The sequence below is a fragment of the Sebastes umbrosus genome, chromosome 18, assembly GCF_015220745.1.
Source record: "Sebastes umbrosus isolate fSebUmb1 chromosome 18, fSebUmb1.pri, whole genome shotgun sequence".
In the NCBI taxonomy this organism is placed as follows: domain Eukaryota; kingdom Metazoa; phylum Chordata; class Actinopteri; order Perciformes; family Sebastidae; genus Sebastes; species Sebastes umbrosus.
Genome location: NC_051286.1, coordinates 7,065,201 through 7,088,643, shown reverse-complemented (window position 1 = coordinate 7,088,643; position 23,443 = coordinate 7,065,201). Strand labels below are relative to the sequence as shown.

Genomic DNA, 23,443 nt, shown 5'->3' with positions numbered 1-23,443 from the left:
TAACAACGCTATCATCTGGAGAGGTGCGGCTTTTTAGCAACAGCCTCGTCATTTATCACTACAGTTCACTGAGTTCCTCTGTAGTCGTGCCCAGTTTTATTGTTGCTTGTCTGTGAGATTAAAGTTTGATGAGACCTTAAAACAAAGTTTCAAAGGATCACACAGACTTGACACCTTTTTTTTCTCCCTCATTCTTATCTTGTATTTTGTGCTCTACTATAAATGCATGAGGTAGAGACATATTATTCCTTTTTTTTTTAAATGAAAAACCTCTCTGAGGAGCCTGGGGAACAGAGCCCATCGGTGTTTCTCAACAGCCCTTAGAAACAATTTCAGACATTTTCTTCCAAGGAGTCAAAAGTTTGAAGGATAAGCAAAAGTCAATTATACCCTAACCTTTTTATAAGTGAACGTACTGCAGGAAGAAAAAGGTTGAGAGTAACAGTAGCTATTTTAGGAGCTGCCTTTTGCTCGAAAAAAAATCAATCACCTTCTAATCCCAACGTTTAAGAGTCAACGTTTGCTCAACGATGAGTGAAGGTTTTCATTGTTGGAAAAAGGGAGGACAAGAGAGCAATACAAATAATTCATACATTCAGAGAGGGAACGTAGGTAGAGATTTACTGCCTCATATTGTATATGCAACATCCAAAAAATCCCAGATTGATATGTGGACACCAGGTGTACCACAGACCAGAGTTATAATGCTTCAATTATCTTTCTCCTGGTGCTCAGCTGAGACACCATGTCAAATGATAAATTCAATTTGTCTGTTAATTAGTGTGCTGTTTACTGGACTGTCATGCTCTTTACGGAGCCAGATCACACATACCCAATGACAAACTACATTTCCAGAAGGTGTCAAGTCCGTCAGATATTACTTCAAAGTACTAAATGACAGCGTTATCAGTGTACATAAAGGCCAGGTTTATGGTAGCAGCATAACCAACCCTATAGACATATAGCTGATCTTTTCTTTTCTTCTGACATGATTTTAAAGAACTACATACACTGTACTTCTTCTGCTTGACTTTATTTCTGAACTAAGCACTTTTTGCTTGGTTCTAGATTTTTCTTGCTGATTATACAAAATGTTCCCGGATCACACTTTTACTGGCTCCTTTGTACTGTTGTTGAGTTCTTCTTGAGCTCCTTATTAGATGCTCTACATGTCTACATATCCTCCTCCACCTTTCACACACATTACACACGTCATTCCAGATTGTACTTGTTTGCTAAATGCCTGAAATGTTAAAATGTAAATGTAATAATCACGGCGTTGCTGACAGCCATCGAGCTGCCCTGAGGCTTCTGATCAAATCATATAAGTTTGATTATGAGAAGCAAAAAGATGAGAGGACGCCAGATGCATTATGACTTATTCCTATAAACAGCTCCTCTCTGAAGAGCTAACCGAAATACACCAAATCAAAGAACTGCAAAATTATTTTGGACTTCAAATGATTTGTGCATTGCTAATGAAGTTTTTGTGTTGTCTTTTGGCTTCATCAGAAACTTCCTCTGAAATAGCCAAAAAGAAAATACAGCAGTCGTACCACAAATCTGTTAAATAATACTGAATGCTAAAATGGAAAACACAAATAGACTTGTGCTGACATTGTCCCTGAACCATTATTTGAAGGTGTAAAATGACATTCCTGATGCAGAACATGGAGCCGATATTACAGTACGAGCTGACCTCAGCATTTTGTTTTCATACAGAGATATAATTTATTTTCTGTTTGCTGGACTTTGCATTTTAATAAGTATAAACTGGCCAGTGTGGTGTTGAAGAGAGAGGCTGTTGTTCAACACAGTAATCCCATATTTCATATTATAGTTCTCTGAAAATGGTGTTTTTCTATATATATATATATGTGTGTGTGCATCTGTGTACCTTGACTTATCACAGTACACTAAGCATAAACACAATGGGACTGCAAGTCCAAAAGCATTACTTCATTGTGCTAGTACCGCTGGACACCGGTTGTAAATCTGGCACAGCACATTATTATAAGGCATTGTATGAGACACAGAGAACATTTGACTGGAGCTGCTGTCTGCTGTTCTGCTCTCAGCACTTTATTTTACCCCCTACAATCTCCAATGGAGCTCCTGTTTGTTAGAAATGGCAGGATGATGTTGTTTATTGATGCTGCTTTATTTGCGTGTAGTGGGTTTAAAGTGGCGTTAGAGCCTTTGTCCATATTTTTCTGTCAGAAAAGTGCCCACAGGGTGCTGGGGAACGCTTCATCCCAGTGTTTCATTTTATGTTTCAACAATATCTTGACAACATACCAATCTATGTACCGTTGTACTGTTGCTCTTTATTATCTATTTGTGCCATTATCTATTTGTTTGACATTGTTTTTTTCACCATGATCACCGCCCAGAGGAAGAAGTAATTAACTTAAAGCCACGTTAACAGATGGTTGACTGTATAGCTAACAAGCTTACAATGCATATGGTGATAAAAAGCACAATGCTCACCAGCAAAATTCAGTGTCAGACCGATCTGCTCCCACAAATGGGATTTTTGTTATGATAATATCTGTCTGACATTTCATAGAGCTCTGGATAGACTGATGTGGTCAAAACAAGCTTCTTCTATTTTCTTGGTAACCGTGGTGATGGGTCCCGCCAGATGATTGGTTACCTGAAAGGGAGCGATGGCGATGGTGACGGCACCAGCGCTTTCCTGTAAAGCTCTGAGATTTTCAACCAGAAGGTGGATCACTGAGAAAGCTATTTTTCTCCAGGTGGCCGCATGCAACAACATACGCTTTCTGCTCTATGAATAATAGAAAAAAGATGCTGGCACTTAGAAAAAACGCTGGACACAGGCCCTTTAAACATCTTTCCATGTCAGTTTTTCCAAATTACATCGAATGGTAAGAGTTAAAACACTTTAGATTAGTCGTGGTCAAGTCTAAACCATTAGCCTCTGATAATTAAAGCTGCTCTAACTTTACTTCCTTTATACCGTTATTTACTGTGTGAATGTTGAATTGTCACCTCTCCAGCCAACCTAAAGGAGCTGATCTCCCAGACCATAACCAGCTGGGCTCAGGAATCTCACATCCAGGACCCGGAGCTGGTCAGAGTGATGTTCAGCCTGCTGAGGAGGCAGTATGACGGCATCGGGGAGCTGCTCCGGGCCATGAAGAAATCCTACACCATCAGTGCCGCCTCCGTGCAGGATGCTATCAACCTGTTGGTGTCTCTGGGTCAAATCAGGTCTCTGCTGTCCGTACGCATGGGCAAAGAGGAGGAGAAACTCATGATTGACGGACTCGGGTAGGACGATGTGTTGCAATACAAGTTTTTTCAAAATGCAGTGTAAATTGTTGTCATTACACATATACATACGTTTCCACCTTATTTTCTAAACAGACCAAAAAAGTTAGGCTGTAAAATACATCACGACCTTCACAAATCACTTTCTTGTGTTCTCAGCGACATCATGAACAACAAGGTTTTCTACCAACATCCCAACCTGATGAGAGTGCTGGGCATGCACGAGACCGTCATGGAGGTCATGGTCAACGTGCTGGGAGGAGACAAGTCACAGGTATGAAGGCGTGACTTCCTGTATTAGCTGCAACCCAGTGCTGTCAAGTTGTTACTGTCAAGTAAATAGTTGACAAATCCCAACTCAAGGTCCACTTACACGGTTTTTCTGGAGCTTTTGCCAATCCTCATCAGGAGACTGGCTTTGCTCAGTTGCCATGTAGCTGAGCACCTCTACGACCTCCCATCCATGCTGACTTAAAATTCCATGCTTAACTAAATAGTTGTTTTAACTGAATTTAACCCTTGCAAGTGTCGGGTTGTTGACCTTCTTTTTGATCCCCTCCAAACCTGCTGGAATTTTAAGAGTTATAAAAATGTATTTACATCTTTCATAACTTACCGAGGAGCCAGGGGAACCTTTCTAAGAACTTAAAAGTGCTCTGGGAAGTTTTGAGTCGGTTCCCCGTTTTATTTATGCGTGCCTTCATTCACTCGCGTCTGTACGTAGGTGACATGATACACATTCCTGCTGCTGATGGTCTACAGCTGCCAGTAATGCTCCAAGAAAAGCAGCAATGTTACAACAAAAGCAGGAAAGAAGAAGGCTGCTATCAAGTAAACATGGATGTAAACTTTGCAGGATTTGCAAATGTTTTATGAGGAAGGAAATACGTTCAACACTTTTGTTAGACTTCATGGATACATTCGGTGTGTTTTGGTAAATAAGAAAACTTCCCAGACCTCCATAAACCTGCATTTTGAACAGAAGAACCCTTGTTCCAATTTATGTTTTCATTATAAGTCTGATTTGCTTAATCTAAACCTTTCTTTAGATGTGAGGGGAAAATGCACGCAGAAATGTTAGTTCCTGATTTGGATCCAGAGTTTTGTACCTGAAACTGTTTGATTGAAAAGCCTGACAGAGGCTAACCTTTCATGCTTAATTGGTTGTATACTGATCTCAGTAAAACAAACTGTATCCTAAGAAGAGGAAGTAAGCCAAGATCAACAACCTAATACTCAGAAAACCCACAAGAGTAATGGAGAGGGCAGAGGAGGGCGAGAGAGGGGTGAGAGGGAGGCCTCTCAGGCCTGTCCTTTTTGGGCAGTGCTGACAGAAGCTGAAAGAGATGGTTGTGATTTAATGCCACGTCCAGTGCCAAGCGTGAATTAAAGCTCAGACAGGAAGACCTCAGGGAGACATTCGGGCCTTCACGTCAGACTCTGGCAGTCTCATCACGCCGTCTCGGACATAAATTCCAGACCAGTTTACTGCCACTTGATATGTGCACTCCACTTACTGTGGCCATATAAAGTGGCATTACCACAGCTTGTAAGCGTAAAGGGTTGGCAATATTTACTCTTACAATTACATATCGAGTATATGTTACTATTCTGTAACATAATCAAGGTATAAAATTAGTAAAAAAAAGTTTAAGGATGTTCAATATTCAACCCAGACTTGAATAAAGTGTTGATTCCCAGTTGTGCACAGCGTTAATGCGTAATCTCGGGGGTGGACAAAAATCCCTTCACTTTTAGATTTACTGTAAGCTCACACCGAACGACTGAACCCACACTAGAATGAGGATGATACAGAGGCAACGGCATTATATGCAAAGGGGCTTAGAGGTGAAATGATTTTCCACCTGTAGTGTTCAGAACAGAAAACTTATTTGATTTATTGACTAGCTTTTATCAAGCATATAAGACTCTGCATCCTCCAGACCTATCAAATAGATTAAAATCTGCTTGAGCTCCTGCAACAGTTTATTTGGGGTAAAGGTTTGATATCATCTTCAGAAATGTTTTCTTGTCTCTCCTAACAGTGTGAAGTTGGCTCATATAGTATATTTTGGAGAATATTTAAGAGTTTCAGATTCACATTAAAACCTGAGGGTCTGAAACTCCAAAAACGACGCTAAGAGTCAGGCCTGGAGATGTCTGAAGATGATTTGAATGATATATGGGAGAACCAGACTACCAACTGAAGGTCCTGGAGAGAAAATAATACAATATTTTGTATCTACAAAAAAAAGTGAAGCCAATGCAGAAGTGCCTTAAACTTGCATTATTTCAAATAGCCAGCAGGGGGCGACTCCTCTGGTTGCAAAAAGAAGTCTGATTGTATAGAAGTCTATGAGAAAATGAGCCTACTTCTCACGTCATTTATTACCTCAGTAAACATTGTAAACATGAGTTTACGGTCTCTATCACTAGTTTCAAGTCTTCTTCAATACAGCATGATGTTCATTTAGTAAATTATGGTCCCATTTAGAGTTAAATAGACCATAAAGCAGGGTATGGTTTACAGGTCGCTACCACGGCGTTGTCCGGTCTGGGAGTTGTCCGTGTTTTCGTCTTACAACTGTAACCCTTTCACAGTGTGTTTTCACTTTCACGAAAGTTAATCGTCGCCGAAAAATGTCTTATTCAATGTTTGGTTGTACTTAGCTCCACCCTCTTGTGTCAGCTTTGGTTACAAATAACCAAGATGATGACGGCCAAAATGCCGAACTCGAGGCTTCAAAACGGCAGTCTACAAACCATTTGGTGACGTCACAGTGACTAAATCCACTTCTTATATACAGTCGATGACTTGCCCTTATTTTTGTCGTATTGGAGATTGCTTAAATAGAAGTTGATTGGCATTTTTCCCAAATGTAATGTGACAAAAGAGCAGACAAACTCATGGCCAGCGATGAATATCTGTTTAAAATACTCTTGGCGGAGAGGAAGACCGCCATCACATGGAAAGGGGCTGCAGCCAAACCTTCCATCAAAGGACGATTGGACTACAACGAAATAAACTGTATTGAGACACTGACCTTTACCTTAAGACTATGATATGATCAATATGTAAAATACTGGAAAAAATGGACTACATATGTGCCAATAAGATGTACAGGAAAATGTATAGTATGTATGTGTAATGTTGCCCTTGTCAATTGCTTCTTTTTGCTTGAAAAATGTCAATAGAAATAAAGTTGAAGGAGGGTAATTATACACAAATCACTTACTGTATGTGCAAGGCTATCAGAAAACTGCAACAGTGAAGAAAGAGGTAACGTTGTACTTGTACTCCATGCCACAAAGGTTTAATGACAACGTTTCGATCCTTCTTGGATCTCACTATAACACTTTTATGGCATGGAGTAATCTGCAAGCGTTACCTTTTTCTGCAGTAGAAATAAAATTGCCAATAAGGGGGTCTGCTTTGACTTTAGCTCATCTTAACATTTGTGTTTGTGTTGTGTTTCCACAGGAGATCGCCTTCCCCAAGATGGTGGCCAGCTGTTGTCGTTTCTTGTGCTACTTCTGTCGTATCAGCCGCCAGAACCAGAAAGCCATGTTTGACCATCTGAGCTACCTGCTGGAGAACAGCAGTGTCGGGCTGGGTAAGCACTGAATGAAATGTCTACTCTGCTGTTATGCTTATTCTTCTGACAGTTGCCTTGCAGCTTTTTCTTCTATTACAGTCAGTGTACATCAATCTGAGAGAGGAAGACAGATGTTTAAAATGTAACATTTTCCAAAGGGGAAGATGTGGTGGTGTGAGAAAGCTAAAGGGTGTAGCGGAAGAGAGAAATATTGAGAGAAGAAATTAAATGGATTGCTTGACATTTTGAATTTCTCCAAGTATTTACCACCCTGTAGGAGCTGAAAAGCTGCCCTTTTGCTGCTCCCAAAATGAAGCCGTATGTTCACTGAAACCAATAGGTGCCTCTTGCTGGAGGGGTTTTTCAGTTTATTGAAGTGCAGACACAAACTTATCGCCCACATTACACCGAGGTATCAGTTAGAAGAGTGAAAGGGGCGGAGAGGGAAGGCAGCTGATAAAGAGAGAGAGAAGAATGGCAGCGAGGGAGGCAGGAGAATGAGAGATGGGGGTTATTTAGTCATGCAGGGCAGGACTGATGAGTCACCGCGCTCCGGCTGCTGTCTGTGAAAGAGGAGAGGTTCCCATGGTGTGTGGAGAGGACAGATGAATGCAAACACACTAGTTTGTTATGCCTAACATGAAACATTTGATATTTGCTTACTCATAAATCACATATGTCAGTGTGGAGGTGTTGGGAGACGTGCCTTGTGTTTTCTGCTTCTGTTAAACTTTGCCTGCATGAAGGACATACTGTACTTATAATTATAAACCAATCACTGATGTTTTTTTTTTATCTAAATTGCCGTGCAGCAGTGTGCACAATTATGTTCAGATTATGTGCCCAATGGGAATGTCACAATTAATGTTGGCAGGGAGTGTTTTTGCACATTGGGTCGCAGAGGATTCATTAACTTCTAATTATCAGGACAATATCAGACTATTTCTGTGACTTTCATCAACATTTTGATAAGTTGCATATTGAAAAATGCATTGATACGCTCATCATATGTATTGATATTCTGATTGATTGGTGATATATAGAATATACGTCATGTGTTTTATCTTGTTTTGTGTGGGATGTAGTAAATGTAAATCAAAATTTAATAATTATCAATAATTTATCATTTATATAGTAGGTCTGATATATATCGTTTATCGCGATATAGCCTAAAAATATGAAGGTATTATTTATAATCCATATCACCCTGCCCTAATTACAATGTTAATTGTCTTTGTACATAGACAGGAGACACATATGTCTGTTCAAAGTAATGCAGTTAATCTATAAAGCAGTAATTTATAATAGGTATATTTTTACAAACGTTTTAATTGAGTGTCAAATATTACTGATGTAATGTAGCATTTTCAGTTCCGAGCGATTTTCTAAGAGCTTTTAGAAACAATGTGGTGTGTGTGTTAATCTCCTGCATTTGTAAGAGTTGTAAATAATATTATAATAATATATATAAATAATAAGTGTTTGAATAATCTATTAATATTAGTATGTCACTCCTAACGATCCCATCCGACTACCTGCTACTCTGAACAGCAAGAGAGAGAATAGAGAATGTCACAGTAGCATATGTAGATAGACTGCCCCCTGTTGTTTAGTACAGAACAAATGTACAGTTGTCATTGCTGTTAACACTTTGTCTTTGTCCTTGTGTGTGTGTGTGTGTGTGTGTGTGTGTGTGTGTGTGTGTGTGTGTGTGTTTGTAGCCTCTGAAGCAATGCGTGGCTCCACTCCGCTGGATGTTGCAGCATCTTCAGTGATGGACAACAACGGCTTGGCTCTGGCCCTGGAGGAGCCTGATCTGGAAAAGGTCTGTTACTTCAGCACACAAACAAACACGTTTGACTGCAGCTAAGTGATTGAGGCTGAAATTTACTGTAATTATGCCGTTATTGACCCTTGAACATTTATTATAAAGTGCACTTATAAAGTGGTTTCAGGCTGATTAGATTACCAGCGTTTAGTTTATTGTGCAGTATGACCTCAAGATAACTGTTGTTGTAGCCGACAAATCTGTCATACTGTAGACTTACTTTAGTGTTTAATACTATTTCAGGCACTGTAAAATTGTGAATTTGAATCAAATTGCATGAATCAATTAATTAATTATTGTTATTATTTAATTAAAGTCTTCATGCATGATGATGATCAGTATTTTCTATGATATCAGACTGAAATACTGACACATTTTGAAGTGCAAAACGATCAGCAGATTCCTCTACAGTATGCATTATTAACCACTGAGGTGATTTCTTATTACAACTCCTTACTGCTGACTTCTTGTATGGTGAAAGTGAGTCAGACAGAAATAGAAAACATCATGCCACCCAAGTTTTCTCAGTGAAAAATGAAGTATGATTTTGTGCCACTTGAATAAGCTGGCTCAGCAAATGCCTTCAAGCCGTCACTGTTACTGACACTGACAGTCAAAAAGACAGAGTGTGCCATTATAATACCCCGGAGTGAAACAGAAATGTGTGTATGCGTGTAGGTGGTGATGTACCTGGCAGGTTGTGGTCTTCAGAGTTGTGCCATGCTGGTTGCTAAGGGTTACCCAGACCTGGGCTGGAACCCTATAGAGGGAGAGCGCTACCTGTCCTTCCTGAGGTTCGTCGTCTTCTGCAATGGTATGTCCACTTTCATACGGAGTGCATGACGTAAATACAGCAGTCCTGAAAATTAAATCACTGCCTATAAATGCCCGTCCTTTGCCCTGTTTGTATACCAGGTGAGAGTGTGGAGGAAAATGCCAACGTGGTGGTGAAGCTGCTGATCAGACGTCCGGAGTGTTTCGGCCCCGCCCTGAGAGGAGAGGGAGGTCATGGTCTGCTGGCCGTCATGAGGGAGGCCATCAAGATCTCTGATGATCCTGCCCTAGACCTGCCTAAGACCCCCGCTGCAATCACTTCTGGGTACGAATCCACACCAGTTTCTTACATCCTTTTGGTCCAGTCTGGGTTGAAAAGCCTGTGAATCAGCATTTAGATCATCATCATCAGACAGTAAAGTACCAGTTTTTCCTCCCCAGAATTTAGCACAAGTTTGGAGCGTTATTTACCCTCCTTCGCTGACATGGTTGGTATCACTGGATTCTTTAGGTTTTCTAGTTTCATATGATACCAGTATCTTCACTCTATCTTTAAAACTGAGCCCGATACAACCTAAAAATCACAAGTTGCGTCAATATGTTAAAGAAATTAGTGGCGTTAATACTAATTTGCGTTAACTTTGACAGCCCTATTTAAAACATAACTTTAACATAAAGACATCCTACAGAGAAACTTGTCCGGTTAGAGGTTAAAGAGAAAAGGATATAGCAGACTTGACATTGATGGAAGCTTTCTAGAAGGTGTTGGGGGTCTCGTCTGCTCACATCAGTATGCGGAGGCTGTTCTACACTTGCTGCATTTTAATGGGGAAGGTTATTATTGCATGAAGTGAGGAGAGGGATTGGGAGGCTGGTCAAAATCAATATGTATAACACAGTGGTCTGTAAGGAGATTATGTATTGTGCCAAAACTCTGTTATAAATGCTCATGCAATCGCCAATCTATTGCTCTTCTGGTGCCCATTTTCTTCTTAAGCTACCTTGTAGAATTTAGTTAGTTGAATTTATGGTTTCTTAGTACTAGAAATGTTTGCCGAAATCCAAAAATATGTTGTCAGTGACAAATTGTTGTTTGTGTGTTTCAGGTCTGGTGAGGAAGAAGGAGAAGTTATTCACATGGGCAACGCCATCATGTCCTTCTACTCAGCTCTTATTGATCTGCTGGGACGCTGCGCTCCAGAGATGCATGTGAGGAGCTTTTTCATCATGAATAGACCTACTTTCATGTATCATATATGCAGTATGAGATACCACTACAATCACCTGAATGAAATAGGGAGTTGAATATTTCCTCTATTGGTGTCTCGTACAGCTCATCAATGCGGGTAAAGGTGAGGCGCTGCGTATCCGAGCCATCTTGCGCTCTCTGGTTCCCACGACAGACCTGGTGGGAGTCATCAGCATCCCCCTCAAAATGCCCGTGCTTAATAAAGGTATGTTGGTCTTGTTTTATTTCTCTAGCTACATGAAGTCATGCAGATGTTGAGGCAGATTGAATAGAAACAGATAAAGAGAAAACCGAACGTGACAGAAAATAATCCAACTGATGCAGAAAAATGTCTGAAACTGGTCTCACACACAGCACTGTGATAAAACATCTTGATTTAAACCGCATGTACAAACACAATCTACAATATATCACAATCTAATTTTCTCTGCTGCCTACTGAACCAACATGTCACATTACTTTACTGCCTGGAAAAATGAAGAGAATAAAACAGTTAATTTGTCTGGTGTGTACGGTGAGTCACACTGCCAGATCAAGGCAACTCAAATAAATTCACATCTCTGCACCTTGAAAATCATCTCAGCTCCGCTCTGGAGGTATATCATGAAAATGACTGTGTCATACCAGCCAGGCTTCATCCAGGAGTGAATATCTGTTCACTTCTCCCTTTGTGTTTCTACTGAGGAGGAAAATTGTTTCTAGCTCCATTGCAGTTTGTGCTTTTTTTTTTGTGCTAAAAAGTATTTTTCAGCAGCAATCACACCAGAAAATTAACTTCATATTTTGTTTGTGACATTTTCTAATAAGAAAAGCAAGCTGCGTCTTAAATGACTGAACTCATTTAGCTTTTGTAATAACTTTCCACAGCTTATCATGCCTGGAATTTTACCTTACCTTACTTTTACCTTAAGTACATCGGTGACGATGATAAATTATCGGCTGATAATACAAAGCCAAATTGCTTTTATTGACCTATCAAGCACAGCATCTGCACATCCGATACAGTAGGTGGTGGTATGTGCAATTAGCTTAAGATCCACCACTAAACACAAGAGAAGAAGAAGAAGAAGAAGAAGAAGAAGAATATAAGAAGAAGAATATAAGAAGAAGAAGAACAAGCTCAGCACACTAACTAGAGAGCCAAACATTTCGTTGCCAGTGTGGATGTTTTTCACAGTTTCAGAGGAAGACAACACGACTGCAATTTTTACAATACAAGTTTTTTTTATGTACTTTACTAAAAAAAGTAAATGAACATTTGAAGAGTCAGAACTGTTCTTTGTTTTTGTTTTGTTAACAATCGTGCTATCGGATGGATTTGGTCAGAGCTATGGATGACTAATCTATCTTTGCTCTCTACATGTTAGCCTTCCTTACCCTCAGGTGTGCATAAACTACAGGTTATGAACTTATGAACACAAAAATGTGAAATTATCTTATCAGTATCAGCCATGAGGAGCAGGTATCGGCTGAAAAAAAATCCATATTGTGCATCCCTAATTCGATATTGTATTTAAAGATTAGCTTTTGTTAGTTAAATACACTTCAATAGTCAGGACTACTAGAGAAAGTATCAGATTAAATGGAAATGATAACTACTATGTTTGCAGATGGCACATTATCCTGAAACTTCTGTCCCCCTATAATGTGTTTAACCTTCAGATGGCACAGTGACAGAACCCGACATGTCAGCCTGTTTCTGTCCGGACCACAAGGCCCCCATGGTGCTCTTCCTGGAACGAGTGTACGGCATCGAGGACCAGAGCTTCCTGCTCCAGATGTTGGAGGTCGGCTTCCTGCCTGACCTGCGAGCCTCAGCGTCTCTGGACACGGTGAGTGAGAGGAAATAACTTTCACTACAAATCCCAGGCAAGCCTTCACCTTAGAACACCCATTCTGTTACTCGCTACCTACCAAAACATTTGTGTTTCCTCAAAGAGAACATTAAGTCTTATTAAACTGTAGGTGAACAAAGTAAAAGCGCTCGCTGCTAGCAGGTGTAATATTAAATCTTTGTCTTCTCTATCTCTGCTCCTATTACGTTTCTAAGTGGAATGGTGTTTTTGTCCTCTAGTATCATTCCAGTGCACACAGTTTCCGGTTTGCTCATTAGATGTGTGACAGAGGCAGATAATCTCAGCAAACATGAGGACAGTTTGCTCAGTACTACAGCCAGAACAAAGCCAAGTCATGGCTGCCTCAGAGCTGACAGAAACATTAACATAATTATTGGTGAAATCATGAGGTTAGAAACATTAAACATCTGCTCCTCTGCATATGATCTGTATTCAAACGGTCTTACTTGTCTTGTGCTATAATACTCCCTACTGTGGCAATGTGTGAATCGTCATTGAAACACTGTGAACCTTTCACCTTTCTAGAGTCAATGCCCTTTTCAAACCTGGATTCCTAACTGTGACATTCAGTGAAAGTCTTCTCAACTTCACTTTTCCTTAGCACATAACGTTTCTTCTTGCCATTGCCAGAAACCTAAATTCACTTCAACTTTATAGAAATCTTGACACATGGGGAGATGTTTACTGTGCCTCTCCATTCTTCAGCCTAAATGTGTTGTTCTCTGCTCAACAGGAGGTGCTGAGCACCACTGAGACGGCGTTGGCCATGAACCGGTACATCGGCTCGGCCCTGCTGCCTCTGCTCACCCGCTGCGCCGCTCTCTTCAGCAGCACGGAGCACTACGCGCAGCTGATTGACTCCACTCTGCAGACTATCTACCGGCTGTCCAAAGGACGCTCGCTCACCAAAGCCCAACGGGACGCCATCGAGGAGTGTCTGCTGGCTATCTGCAAGTAAGTCCCGCCGAGCTTTGTTCAGACTCATCTGAGGGGTAGTAGTAAAGGGGAGCTGGAGATTTAGGCTGCACAATGTTATCTTTCAAACAAGGCTACTGTTAAAGGGCTTTTTCACTGGGTTTAGTGCAACACATATTGAACAGCTTGTAGGACAAACTGCAGGAAATAATGACATTTAAGTGTACTAGATTAAGGTCAATATTACTTGAGGGTAGAAATGCGCGGATTTCAGTTTTATCCGCAAGCACTGCGTCACGCAAGTGAGAGACACCGTGCGCATTTACGCACGAGGAAAAGCAGCGTAACTTTATAAACAGTCTATTTGGTGTCGCAGAATGATCACACTGATAGTTAAGGATTTTAACCACATAATGTTTGCAGCCATTTCGGATGTTTTTGACCGAGATTAACCTCAATTGACCCTGAATCACACAGCTTGAATACAGAATGTTTCTGCTACACACTTAAGGTCAATGTTATCCTTCATACAGTTGAGTATATGTATATTGTGGTTCAGGTTCTCAGCCTGGTTTAATTGCACATGAGAGAATTATATCAGATAAGTGCGATATGTGTATATATATTATACTGAATCTGCAGTTATTGTAGCTACTGTATCAAACTTATGATTAAATAATGTAATTGTTATAATTCACAGGCACCTACGCCCCTCCATGATGCAGCAGCTGCTCAGACGGCTGGTGTTCGACGTTCCCATGCTCACTGAATACTGCAAGATACCTCTCACGGTGAGACACTGGACAGTCACTATTGTGTTTGATTTATTAGTTGAAACAAGAGTTATGGGATAATTATAGCAAGCAATCAGAGGCATCTCATATTTCACAACCTATTTATCTTCCTCACTTTGCTGTGTGTTGAACACCCAGACATATTGTTTCCTCCTCCAAGCATTTCTTAAAGTCTGAATGAAGTCAGGTGACATTAGACATCATTTATTTTACTCTATATACATATAATACAGTATTAACAGTAAAAAACGTACTCTCTGGCCATTGATGTGCAAGAATATTTAAAGGGTGGGTCCATTTCTGTTTTTTTCAAATGGAAACACCCACTCAGCCGTCAGCAGAAAGCAATGATATAGGTTACCAAAGGAAGCTAATCAGTAAGGTTATGAATAATGTATGCATTGAATGTATAATCCTGCGTTCTGGGAGGTAAAATTACTGTTTTTGGAAATGGAGTCTGGTGGCTTTGAAGAGAGCGATATAACGGCTTCAGTTCCCCGTACGAAAGGGCTGTCTGGCGGCGAGGTAAAGCGGCTGTGGACGGGAGAAAAACATATTTTAGCCCTCTAAAAAAGGTCCACCTTAAAAAAAAATCAATATTAGTTTAAGTATACGCTATATTTAGAATATTTTCACCGCTTTATCTCTCCGCCAGACAGCCCTTTCCGACAGGGAACTGAAGCCGTTATATCACTGTCTTCAATGCCACCAGACTCCATTCACAAACTAACGAACTAAACGAACACCGGAGTTGCTGGTCTACCGCTGCATCGGTTAGTTTGTTTGTGTTATTGTGTGACTTTCGGATCCGAACTATTGTGGCGTCCACACAGCAATGCATTGCTTAGCTTCCGTGCAGGTACTAAAATGTGAATGTTCCGGTTTGAATACATAAGAAACACCACTGGAAATCTACAGAATGATATATATACCTAAAAAAAAAAAACACACTTTAATAAACTTGAACTAAAATCATTATGTTTTCTTGTATCTCTTATTTCTAGCTTCTGACCAACCATTATGAGCAGAACTGGAAGTACTACTGCCTGCCGTCTGGTATGGGCAGCTTTGGCATCGCCTCCGAGGAGGAGCTCCTCCTCACCAAGAAACTCTTCTGGGGAATCTTTGACTCCCTTTCTCAGAAGGTACAACCACAAACCCTGTTGTATATAATATTCATTAAGATAAGCTGACAGTGTGTGCACACACCAAGAAAGTATTTATGATTTTGGAAAGCTATATTACTCTGTATTTTCTTTTATCTACTCCTCCTCTTGCTCATTTTCTATCTCTGATAATAAATCAGAAGCATCAGGAGGCAATATTTTCCTTAAATCCCTCCCTGTTGCATAACAAAATGTTTAGTAGTCTAGTGGTGTTTGCTCTATAATAATGATTTCCTCTGCTTGCTGTTGTTTTTGTTATATTCTGTTTTCAGAAAACTTGAGTTTTTAACACCGGAGTGTGGCTCTCATGAGAGAAAAGTTCTTGGTAGTCAGAGGTAGTGAAATGAAAGCTCAATGAAGTGCTTGTGAGCAGTGCAGCTGAGGCGAAGCCAAAACAGATGAATCATTTATCAGTCTGTGACAAGCCATTGCTCGGTGCACACTTTATCCAGCTTTCATTTTGCCGCCTCCTCTTTTTCTTTCCCTGGCTTTGCTCCACTCAGTCTGTCCATCTAAAAGCTAAGCAGACATTTCCTCATTCTGCTGTGTGTGTCTCTTCTGCAGAAGTATGATGCTGACCTTTTCAAAGTTACCATGTCCTGCCTGTGTGCCATCGCTGGAGCCATACCTCCAGACTTTGTGGATGCCTCTCCTGGAGCAACGCTGGAGAAACAGGCATCAGTGGATGCACAGGGCGACTTTGATCCCAAACCAATCAACACTGCCAAGTGAGTGGTCTGAAAATACATTTACTTACTTTTATCAAGGAGATTAAAAGACACAATGTAGAAATTAATCTAATATCTAAAACTGATGTAATGTTTTTACAATATTAGCTTTTTCTTAAAAATGGCAATTGTCTGTGTCTACAAATCAAAACAAAGCTAAGTAAAATTGACTTTGAAATAACAATACATATTTAAACTTTGTCTCCACTTTCTAGTATCTCCCTTCCTGAAAAACTTGAGTACATTGCCAACAAATATGCAGAGCATTCCCATGACAAGTGGTCCTCAGAGAAGGTTAGTCCATGTCCATGTCCATTTAATTCATGCAATCTTTCATATACAGTAGATGACTTGATTTTGTTTTAATTGTATTTTACACTGTCTGGTACAGTAGCATGCATGGTCAGCAAGCACTCTCAGTATATTAGTATTTATACTGCTGAGTTTATGTACCTGAAATGCAGCATACTACACGGCCTACAATAAACTGTTGTTGCAGGTGTCGGCAGGCTGGAAACTTGGAGACAGCCTGGATGAGCAGGCCAAAACACATCCACTGCTGAAGCCTTACAAAGCACTGAGTGAGAAGGTACAAACACACTGGTTCATACATAGCAGCACTTTAGCTCCAAAAGTCCCTACATCTAGAGAGAAAGTCACCAAGTTGGCAACACTGATGGTACGTGTCCACAGGGGCGTTTTTTATCGCGAGGGGACGCGACGCTTCCCAACATTGGGCGCTTGGTGGGCTGTCACTAGACACAAGGCTGTCCCCACCTGATTGGACAAAGTCTTTCCCTCCGTTGGCTGTTGCTCCCAGCTTTAAAACCGGAACCAGTATGGAGGCTCGTTTGGAAACTTTCTTCTCTTATTTCACAAAAATAGTTCACCGAAATGTGTTTCTTCGGCGAGAAATAAGCCGAGCAGCTGCTGAATCTGTCTTTATTTTGGATCGACAATGTTTATTTTAATAGAGTTCTCGGGAGTTTCGAGAGGCGGCGAGTCGCGTCAGATGCCCCGTAATTTGCATAAAGTAGACTAGCCCTCAACTTTATGCAAATGAGGAGCGAGCGTCGTGACGCTCCTTTTCTCGAATCGAGACGCCATGCTACCAGAATGCATTGCGCGGCTGCTTACATAGACAATGAATGGGGAGCGTGGAAAGCACGGAGCCTGTGGACACGTACCATAACAGTCCGTCGCTTCAGGCCTCCCTCCAAAGCCACTCCCCCAAAATTATCATAAGAACGTTAACATATCATAATGAACGTGAACGACGAACATGGCTATTGTTAGTCACAATACTCACAGCTGTCAAGCCAGCAGCTTGTGAAAGACTCTGGTGACGCACAATGAGTGCACTGGCAGAGGCAGGTAGGCCTCTTACCGTCCTGCGACAGCCACAAATACTGGATTTTCTATTTTATTTTGTCAGAGCATTTGATTTATTGATTGCTGTCAAAATGATGTGAAGAAGATAACCAACTCTGGCTTCAACCCATGATTGTGTTTCAAACATAAATTACTTTTTTTTTTTTTTACTTTTGTGTGTGTGCCAATATTTAGGAGAGAGAGACTTATCGCTGGCCAGTGAAGGAGTCATTGAAGAGCATGCTGACTATGGGCTGGAACATTGAGAGTACCAAGGAAGGAGACGCCATGTTCCAACAAAAGGAGAGTGAAAAACAGCGAAAGATCTCTGAGTCTCAGGTAACATCCGGATGTTTGATCCACCTACTTATTGCACTCAGTGTTGTCACAAATGTTTCCTTTGTGATATTTGTTTACTATCTCTCTAACTGACATCAATTCACAAGATTCTCCTTTCTGTCTTTGTCCTCTGTGTTAAATAGCCTCAGCTTTTGCCGTGGTGTTTTTGCAGAGATAATTTATAATAATGCCCCTTTTGAAAAATTAAATGACAGGACCACTCCTTTGCCCTGCAAGAATAATACACACAAAGCAGCAAAGCTAATGGCTTGTATCACTTTAACGACTTGCTTCATTTATCATAGAAATGATGAATAAGTTATAGGGCAGAATAAATACTGAAAAGCATGAATGTTGTCTGGGACTGAGAAATAGTTGCTCCAGTTTTAAGTCATCATAGACTGTTTTGTTGTTTTGTTTCAGCGCCACAGAACTTTAACTTCACATTGTGACTTACTGTTAAAGTAATTGTTCATTTCTGAAATAATAATGTTAACTTTCTGGCAGGAAATATGGTTACTGCTGAATTTACTTATGTTACACCCTTTTGCCCTAGATAAAGTTCCCTTTCAAGTTTGTTCGTTGCAAAAGCTACAATCTGTTCATATTTGCACAACAATATCAGTATCTGTCAGACATTTAAGAAATAAATATATCATGAAGTAAGCCCTGTATCTAGATGTAGAAATGTTGCGTACACACAAAAAATGCATATGTCACTTTTTACAGAGAGTTTATATTAACTATAAAGTCAGCTGTGAGAATATGTATACCTTTATATAATCTGTATACCATGAACATGCAGATGTTTGTGGATTAGATTAGTGTGATATAACTCTGTAGGTACAGTTGGGAATATTAAGGTATGGCAGCGTTTTAGGGCCATTGTAGTAAAAAAAAGATAGTTTACGGATTTGGGGGAGGAGGGTAATATTTCGAGAAAAAAAATTAAAATTTACTAGAAAAAAACTTTTATATTCTAAGATTGAAGTGGTAAATTTATTAGGAAAAAACTTCAAAATTGATGAGTAAAAAAACTTGATTACTATATATAGTATAGCATATATAATATAGTTTATAATGTCACGAATTTACGGGGGAAAAAGTCAGAAAAACAGTGGGGTTTTTTTTGTCAAGGAACCACATCGTTTCACTTTGCACGGTTGGATCAATCTCATCACACCCCACAAACCAAAATGTTAAGAACAACAAATGTAAAAGCTTTGAGTCAGATAGTAATCGAGTCAAAGCTGTATTGTACATTGATTTAAGAACATTTTGTGGAATGATGCGTTTAATGGTTTTAATATTCAAATATTTTTTTGTACTTGTATTGTCTCTTTCTGATTTTATAGATTAATGGATTCAGTCCTGCTCCGATGGATTTGCACAATGTCACTTTGTCAAGAGAGTTACAGGTTGGTGTTTGTTCAACTTTTTATAATTGTTTTTATAATGATAATAATAATAATATGATCATTGTTCTAATAAGTTGGCACATGTGCTTTAATCTCAGTGTGAGAAAACCAATGTGTTCAGATCTGATTTTTTGTTGTTGTATGTGCAGGGCATGGTGGAGGTGGTGGCAGAAAACTACCACAACATCTGGTCCAAGAAGAAGAAAGCTGAACTCATTAGCAAAGGTGTGTAAATGTACAGTATATAAAAATACACTCAAGCTGCAGTAATTCTGACTAGTGAGTTGTGTAAAATGTGTTTTGAAATGATTTTCGGATTCGATTTGACTCGTCAGGAGGAGGGACCCACCCGCTGCTGGTTCCCTATGACACCCTGACAGCTAAAGAGAAGTACAGAGATAGAGAGAAAGCCCAGGATCTCTTCAAGTTCCTACAGATCAGCGGCTACACCATCATCAGGTTAACCTCCTCTCACTCATACTGTTGTACAATACCTTTTGTGTGGTTTGTTAATACTTTTGTTTTCATCTGGCAGAGGTCAGAAGGACATAGAACAGGACTCATCATCCATGGAGAAACGTTTCGCAAACAAGTTCCTCAAAAGGATGCTGAAGTACGTCGACTCTGCCCAGGAGTTCATCGCTCATCTCGGTGAGTATGTGGCGTTTAAAACACTTAAGAGGAGCTTAACATTGATTCTTCCTTGACGCTGACTTGGCCACTCAACATTGTTGTGAATCCAGAGGCCATGGCCACCAGTGGGAAGACGGACAAATCACCTCATGACCAGGAAATCAAGTTCTTTGCCAAGGTGTGGAACACACTGATATGTTGTTGAATTTACTTTAAATAAGGTTATTATTGAGGTTTTTGTCTCATATCTGTATTTCTTCTCTCCAGGTGTTGCTTCCTCTGGCAGATCAAACTTTCAAAAACCACTGTCTGTACTTCCTGTCCACGCCCAGCAAGAACCTGAGCAGCTGTGGATGTGCCTCCAACAAAGAGAAGGAGATGGTCACCAGGTACTGTGGAGGAGAAACGATACATAATCTGTGTAATCAGTATTTTCCATTGTCAGGATTTTGATGTTCAGAGATGTTTTTGCCGTGAAGAAGTTCTCTTTCCTCAGACCTTTTCTTATGTCCTTGCTTACTTTACTTTTTTTTCAGCTCTTCTTTGTTCTCTCTGAAGCTTTTTGTTCAATTCTGTTCTCACCGTCTGTCTTTTCCAGCCTGTTCTGTAAGCTGGCAGCTCTTGTCAGACACAGGATTTCTCTCTTTGGTAAGGTTGCTTCTGTCTGTATCCTCGTGTGCCCCTTTTGCTTTGAATCTCTTTCCACGTCTACAGTATATGTTTCTCTCACAGGAAGTGACTCTGCAATGATGGTGAGCTGTCTGCACATCCTCACGCACTCGCTCGACACCAGGTAAGCACACATTGTTGTCTGTAGACGCACGATGATCCATCAAGTAGACAATTTAAACTTGTGGATGCACATTAGCCCTTGCGTTCCCTCCCCTCCCCTCCTCTCAGAACGGTGATGAAGTCCGGCTCAGAGCTGGTCAAAGCCGGGTTTCGGACGTTCTTTGAGAACGCGTCGGAGGACCTGGAGAAGCTACTGGAGATGCTAAAACTGGGGAAGTTCATGCAGTCCCGTGCCCAGATGAAGAGCGTCACCCAGAGCATCAACTATGTGACTGTGGCGCTGCTGCCCATCCTCACTGCGCTGTTTAACCACATCACAACATACGAGTTTGATGTGGACCTGCTCTGTGAGTTTCTGTTTCCACACTCACCATTTACATTTTTTTTTTTACTTTATTTGTTTTGCTTTTTTTTTTAATAATGCTTTTTATTGTTTCCTTAAGAATAATGACTACAACAACCTAAACCACAGCAAATAAAATAATATGTACATATACTGTAGCAGATACTAACTGTAAATTGATGATAATAATAATAATAATAATAATAATAATAATAGATAAATAAATACATTATTAAAATAAAAATATAAAATATATATATAAATCAAACGTGTTAATTCATGAATGAAAATAAATAATAATAATAATAATAAATAAATATAAATACATACAAATAATAAACAAATAAAATAAATTCACACGCCAGATCCCCAGCACCTACTTACTGTATATTCCTGTGGTCCTGCCACCTGCACAGGGTAGATACAGAGTACATATTTTGATTTGTATTGCTTTTTGAATAAAAAAAAATCATGAATATAACATTAAAAAAATAATAATAATAAATAGATAGTAACTGAACAGACTTGGTCATTTTATTAATAAGGCGTCTGTCTCCTTGTACAAACAAGAATGGCTCAAGACTCAAGAATTCATATGCTAATTATGACAATTTCACAGAAATGACTAATAGGATAAAATGATAAACTGCAACTTCACTGGTTGGCGGAGGCATACGACAGTGAGGCGGTCATTCTAGTAGTACGTATAGTATATAAGTACGAGCTTGGTGTTGATTAAAAGATGAATGTGTGCTTGCTGAATGTTTTTGTTTGTTTCAGTGGATGATGTGCAGCTGTCCTGCTACCGGATCCTGACCTGTTTCTTCTCTCTGGGAACAGGAAAGAACATCTTTGTGGAGAGGTACAGTACACTAGGACGCTGAACTTTTCTAAAACCGTGCAGCAGGATGTAAAATGGCTTTTGGTTCTACACATGAACATTACTGTATATTTGATCATTAAGTTTAAGACTCCTTGGTAATGATTAATGCTTACTATAATTTCTATCATCTTCTATCAAGGAACTGTGAAATAGAATTTCATAAGCCACATTATGCTTGTCTCTGTTAATTAGGATATGGCTGTCAAGCTTTTTGATTAACGCTCATTTGTGGACGTGAAGCAGGATTTACGGTACCTCATTGACTCCCATAATAGAAAATCTGCTGATACGTATGCCACGGTTGTTGTGACACAGTATGTGTTACAAAATGAAGGCACAGGTTTAGATAACGATCATATTTAATGAAAATCAATGAAAATAATAAAAGATTTTATGGCCCAGTGGAGAGGACACACCAGAAACACTTCATGCTGTGAAATATCTTTTCATTAAAATCACGATTCTGTGGCATTACTCCCTGACTGGCAATAAAACGAAAGTTTCCCACCTTGAGCCGACTCAAGTTGTAAACTAACCAGTGAAAAAGTATGACCAAAATGTAACCTTAGCTGTCTGGTCTAAATGAATCCTGATCACATGTGGTGCTGTGTGAAGGCTCTGTGTACTGAGAGCCCAGTGGTACACTTTATGAATTTACATGTTGATCTGCAGGCATCTTCCAGCTTTTGGGGAGAGCCTGGCGACCCTGGTGGGAGCCATGCCGGTGGCGTTCCTGGAGCCCCACCTAAACGCCCACAACCCGCTGTCTGTCTTCAACACCAAGACCCCCCGAGAGAGAGCCAGTGAGTGTCCACCTGATTCTAATTTTAATTTTGATCATTATCCCTTTCATTTACAATGTCCTGATATTGCAGCGTACATGCTTTTTGAGCGTTAAATGTTGTCGTTAAATGTTGTCTTGGTGTTTTCCTTTTCTAGTCCTGAGTATGCCGGACACGGTGGAGGAGATGTGTCCAGAGATGCCTCGTCTCGACAGACTGCTGAAAGATGTCAGCGATGTCTCAGAGTCCGGTGCTCGCTACAGTGACATGCCACAGGTCTGAAGGGGCTGATGGGATATTTGAACGTATACAAACCGTTGCATTTTGTAGGCGTTTGGTCCCACAACAATAGGGTTTGCGTCCGAAATTTCATACTTACATGCTATTTATTACGCTCCAAAACCTTAGTATGAAACCAATAGTACGCAAGTCGCATACTATTTCCGGTGAAATATTTCAGTATGCTAACGCTAAACACTACGCCGTCATAAATATCCCACAATGCAATGTGGCGGTCCTTAACTCCTTAACAAGGAGTGGGAGCCCTGTCACTATTTTTATCTTTAAAATAATGCTAAATGATTTAAGAGGATATCATTTTAATTTTGCAGTGAGCGCTGAATATTATATTTAAATCTAATTTAAATGATGTAGAACATTTTACATATTACATATTTGC

The 23,443-nt window shown here is 40.0% G+C and overlaps 1 protein-coding gene across 5 annotated transcripts in view; it reads left to right on the top strand.

The window, feature by feature from the left end:
* ryr3 (ryanodine receptor 3) overlaps positions 1-23,443 on the top strand; it is a 131,489-nt gene that overhangs the window by 78,919 nt on the left and 29,127 nt on the right. For 4 of the 5 annotated variants that reach the window (XM_037750435.1, XM_037750434.1, XM_037750433.1 and 1 more), the window contains 28 exons: positions 3,024-3,297; positions 3,457-3,571; positions 6,779-6,911; positions 8,615-8,718; positions 9,400-9,535; positions 9,637-9,820; positions 10,602-10,704; positions 10,829-10,949; positions 12,407-12,576; positions 13,334-13,554; positions 14,216-14,306; positions 15,314-15,454; positions 16,040-16,203; positions 16,419-16,497; positions 16,703-16,792; positions 17,770-17,913; positions 19,269-19,331; positions 19,481-19,556; positions 19,667-19,790; positions 19,867-19,982; positions 20,075-20,142; positions 20,232-20,353; positions 20,563-20,612; positions 20,697-20,757; positions 20,865-21,103; positions 21,880-21,961; positions 22,655-22,785; positions 22,922-23,040. In XM_037750435.1, coding sequence (XP_037606363.1) covers positions 3,024-3,297; positions 3,457-3,571; positions 6,779-6,911; positions 8,615-8,718; positions 9,400-9,535; positions 9,637-9,820; positions 10,602-10,704; positions 10,829-10,949; positions 12,407-12,576; positions 13,334-13,554; positions 14,216-14,306; positions 15,314-15,454; positions 16,040-16,203; positions 16,419-16,497; positions 16,703-16,792; positions 17,770-17,913; positions 19,269-19,331; positions 19,481-19,556; positions 19,667-19,790; positions 19,867-19,982; positions 20,075-20,142; positions 20,232-20,353; positions 20,563-20,612; positions 20,697-20,757; positions 20,865-21,103; positions 21,880-21,961; positions 22,655-22,785; positions 22,922-23,040 — 3,521 coding nt within the window. The remainder of the gene's footprint in view (positions 1-3,023; positions 3,298-3,456; positions 3,572-6,778; positions 6,912-8,614; positions 8,719-9,399; positions 9,536-9,636; positions 9,821-10,601; positions 10,705-10,828; positions 10,950-12,406; positions 12,577-13,333; positions 13,555-14,215; positions 14,307-15,313; positions 15,455-16,039; positions 16,204-16,418; positions 16,498-16,702; positions 16,793-17,769; positions 17,914-19,268; positions 19,332-19,480; positions 19,557-19,666; positions 19,791-19,866; positions 19,983-20,074; positions 20,143-20,231; positions 20,354-20,562; positions 20,613-20,696; positions 20,758-20,864; positions 21,104-21,879; positions 21,962-22,654; positions 22,786-22,921; positions 23,041-23,443) is intronic. The other variant, XM_037750432.1, reaches the window with a different exon arrangement.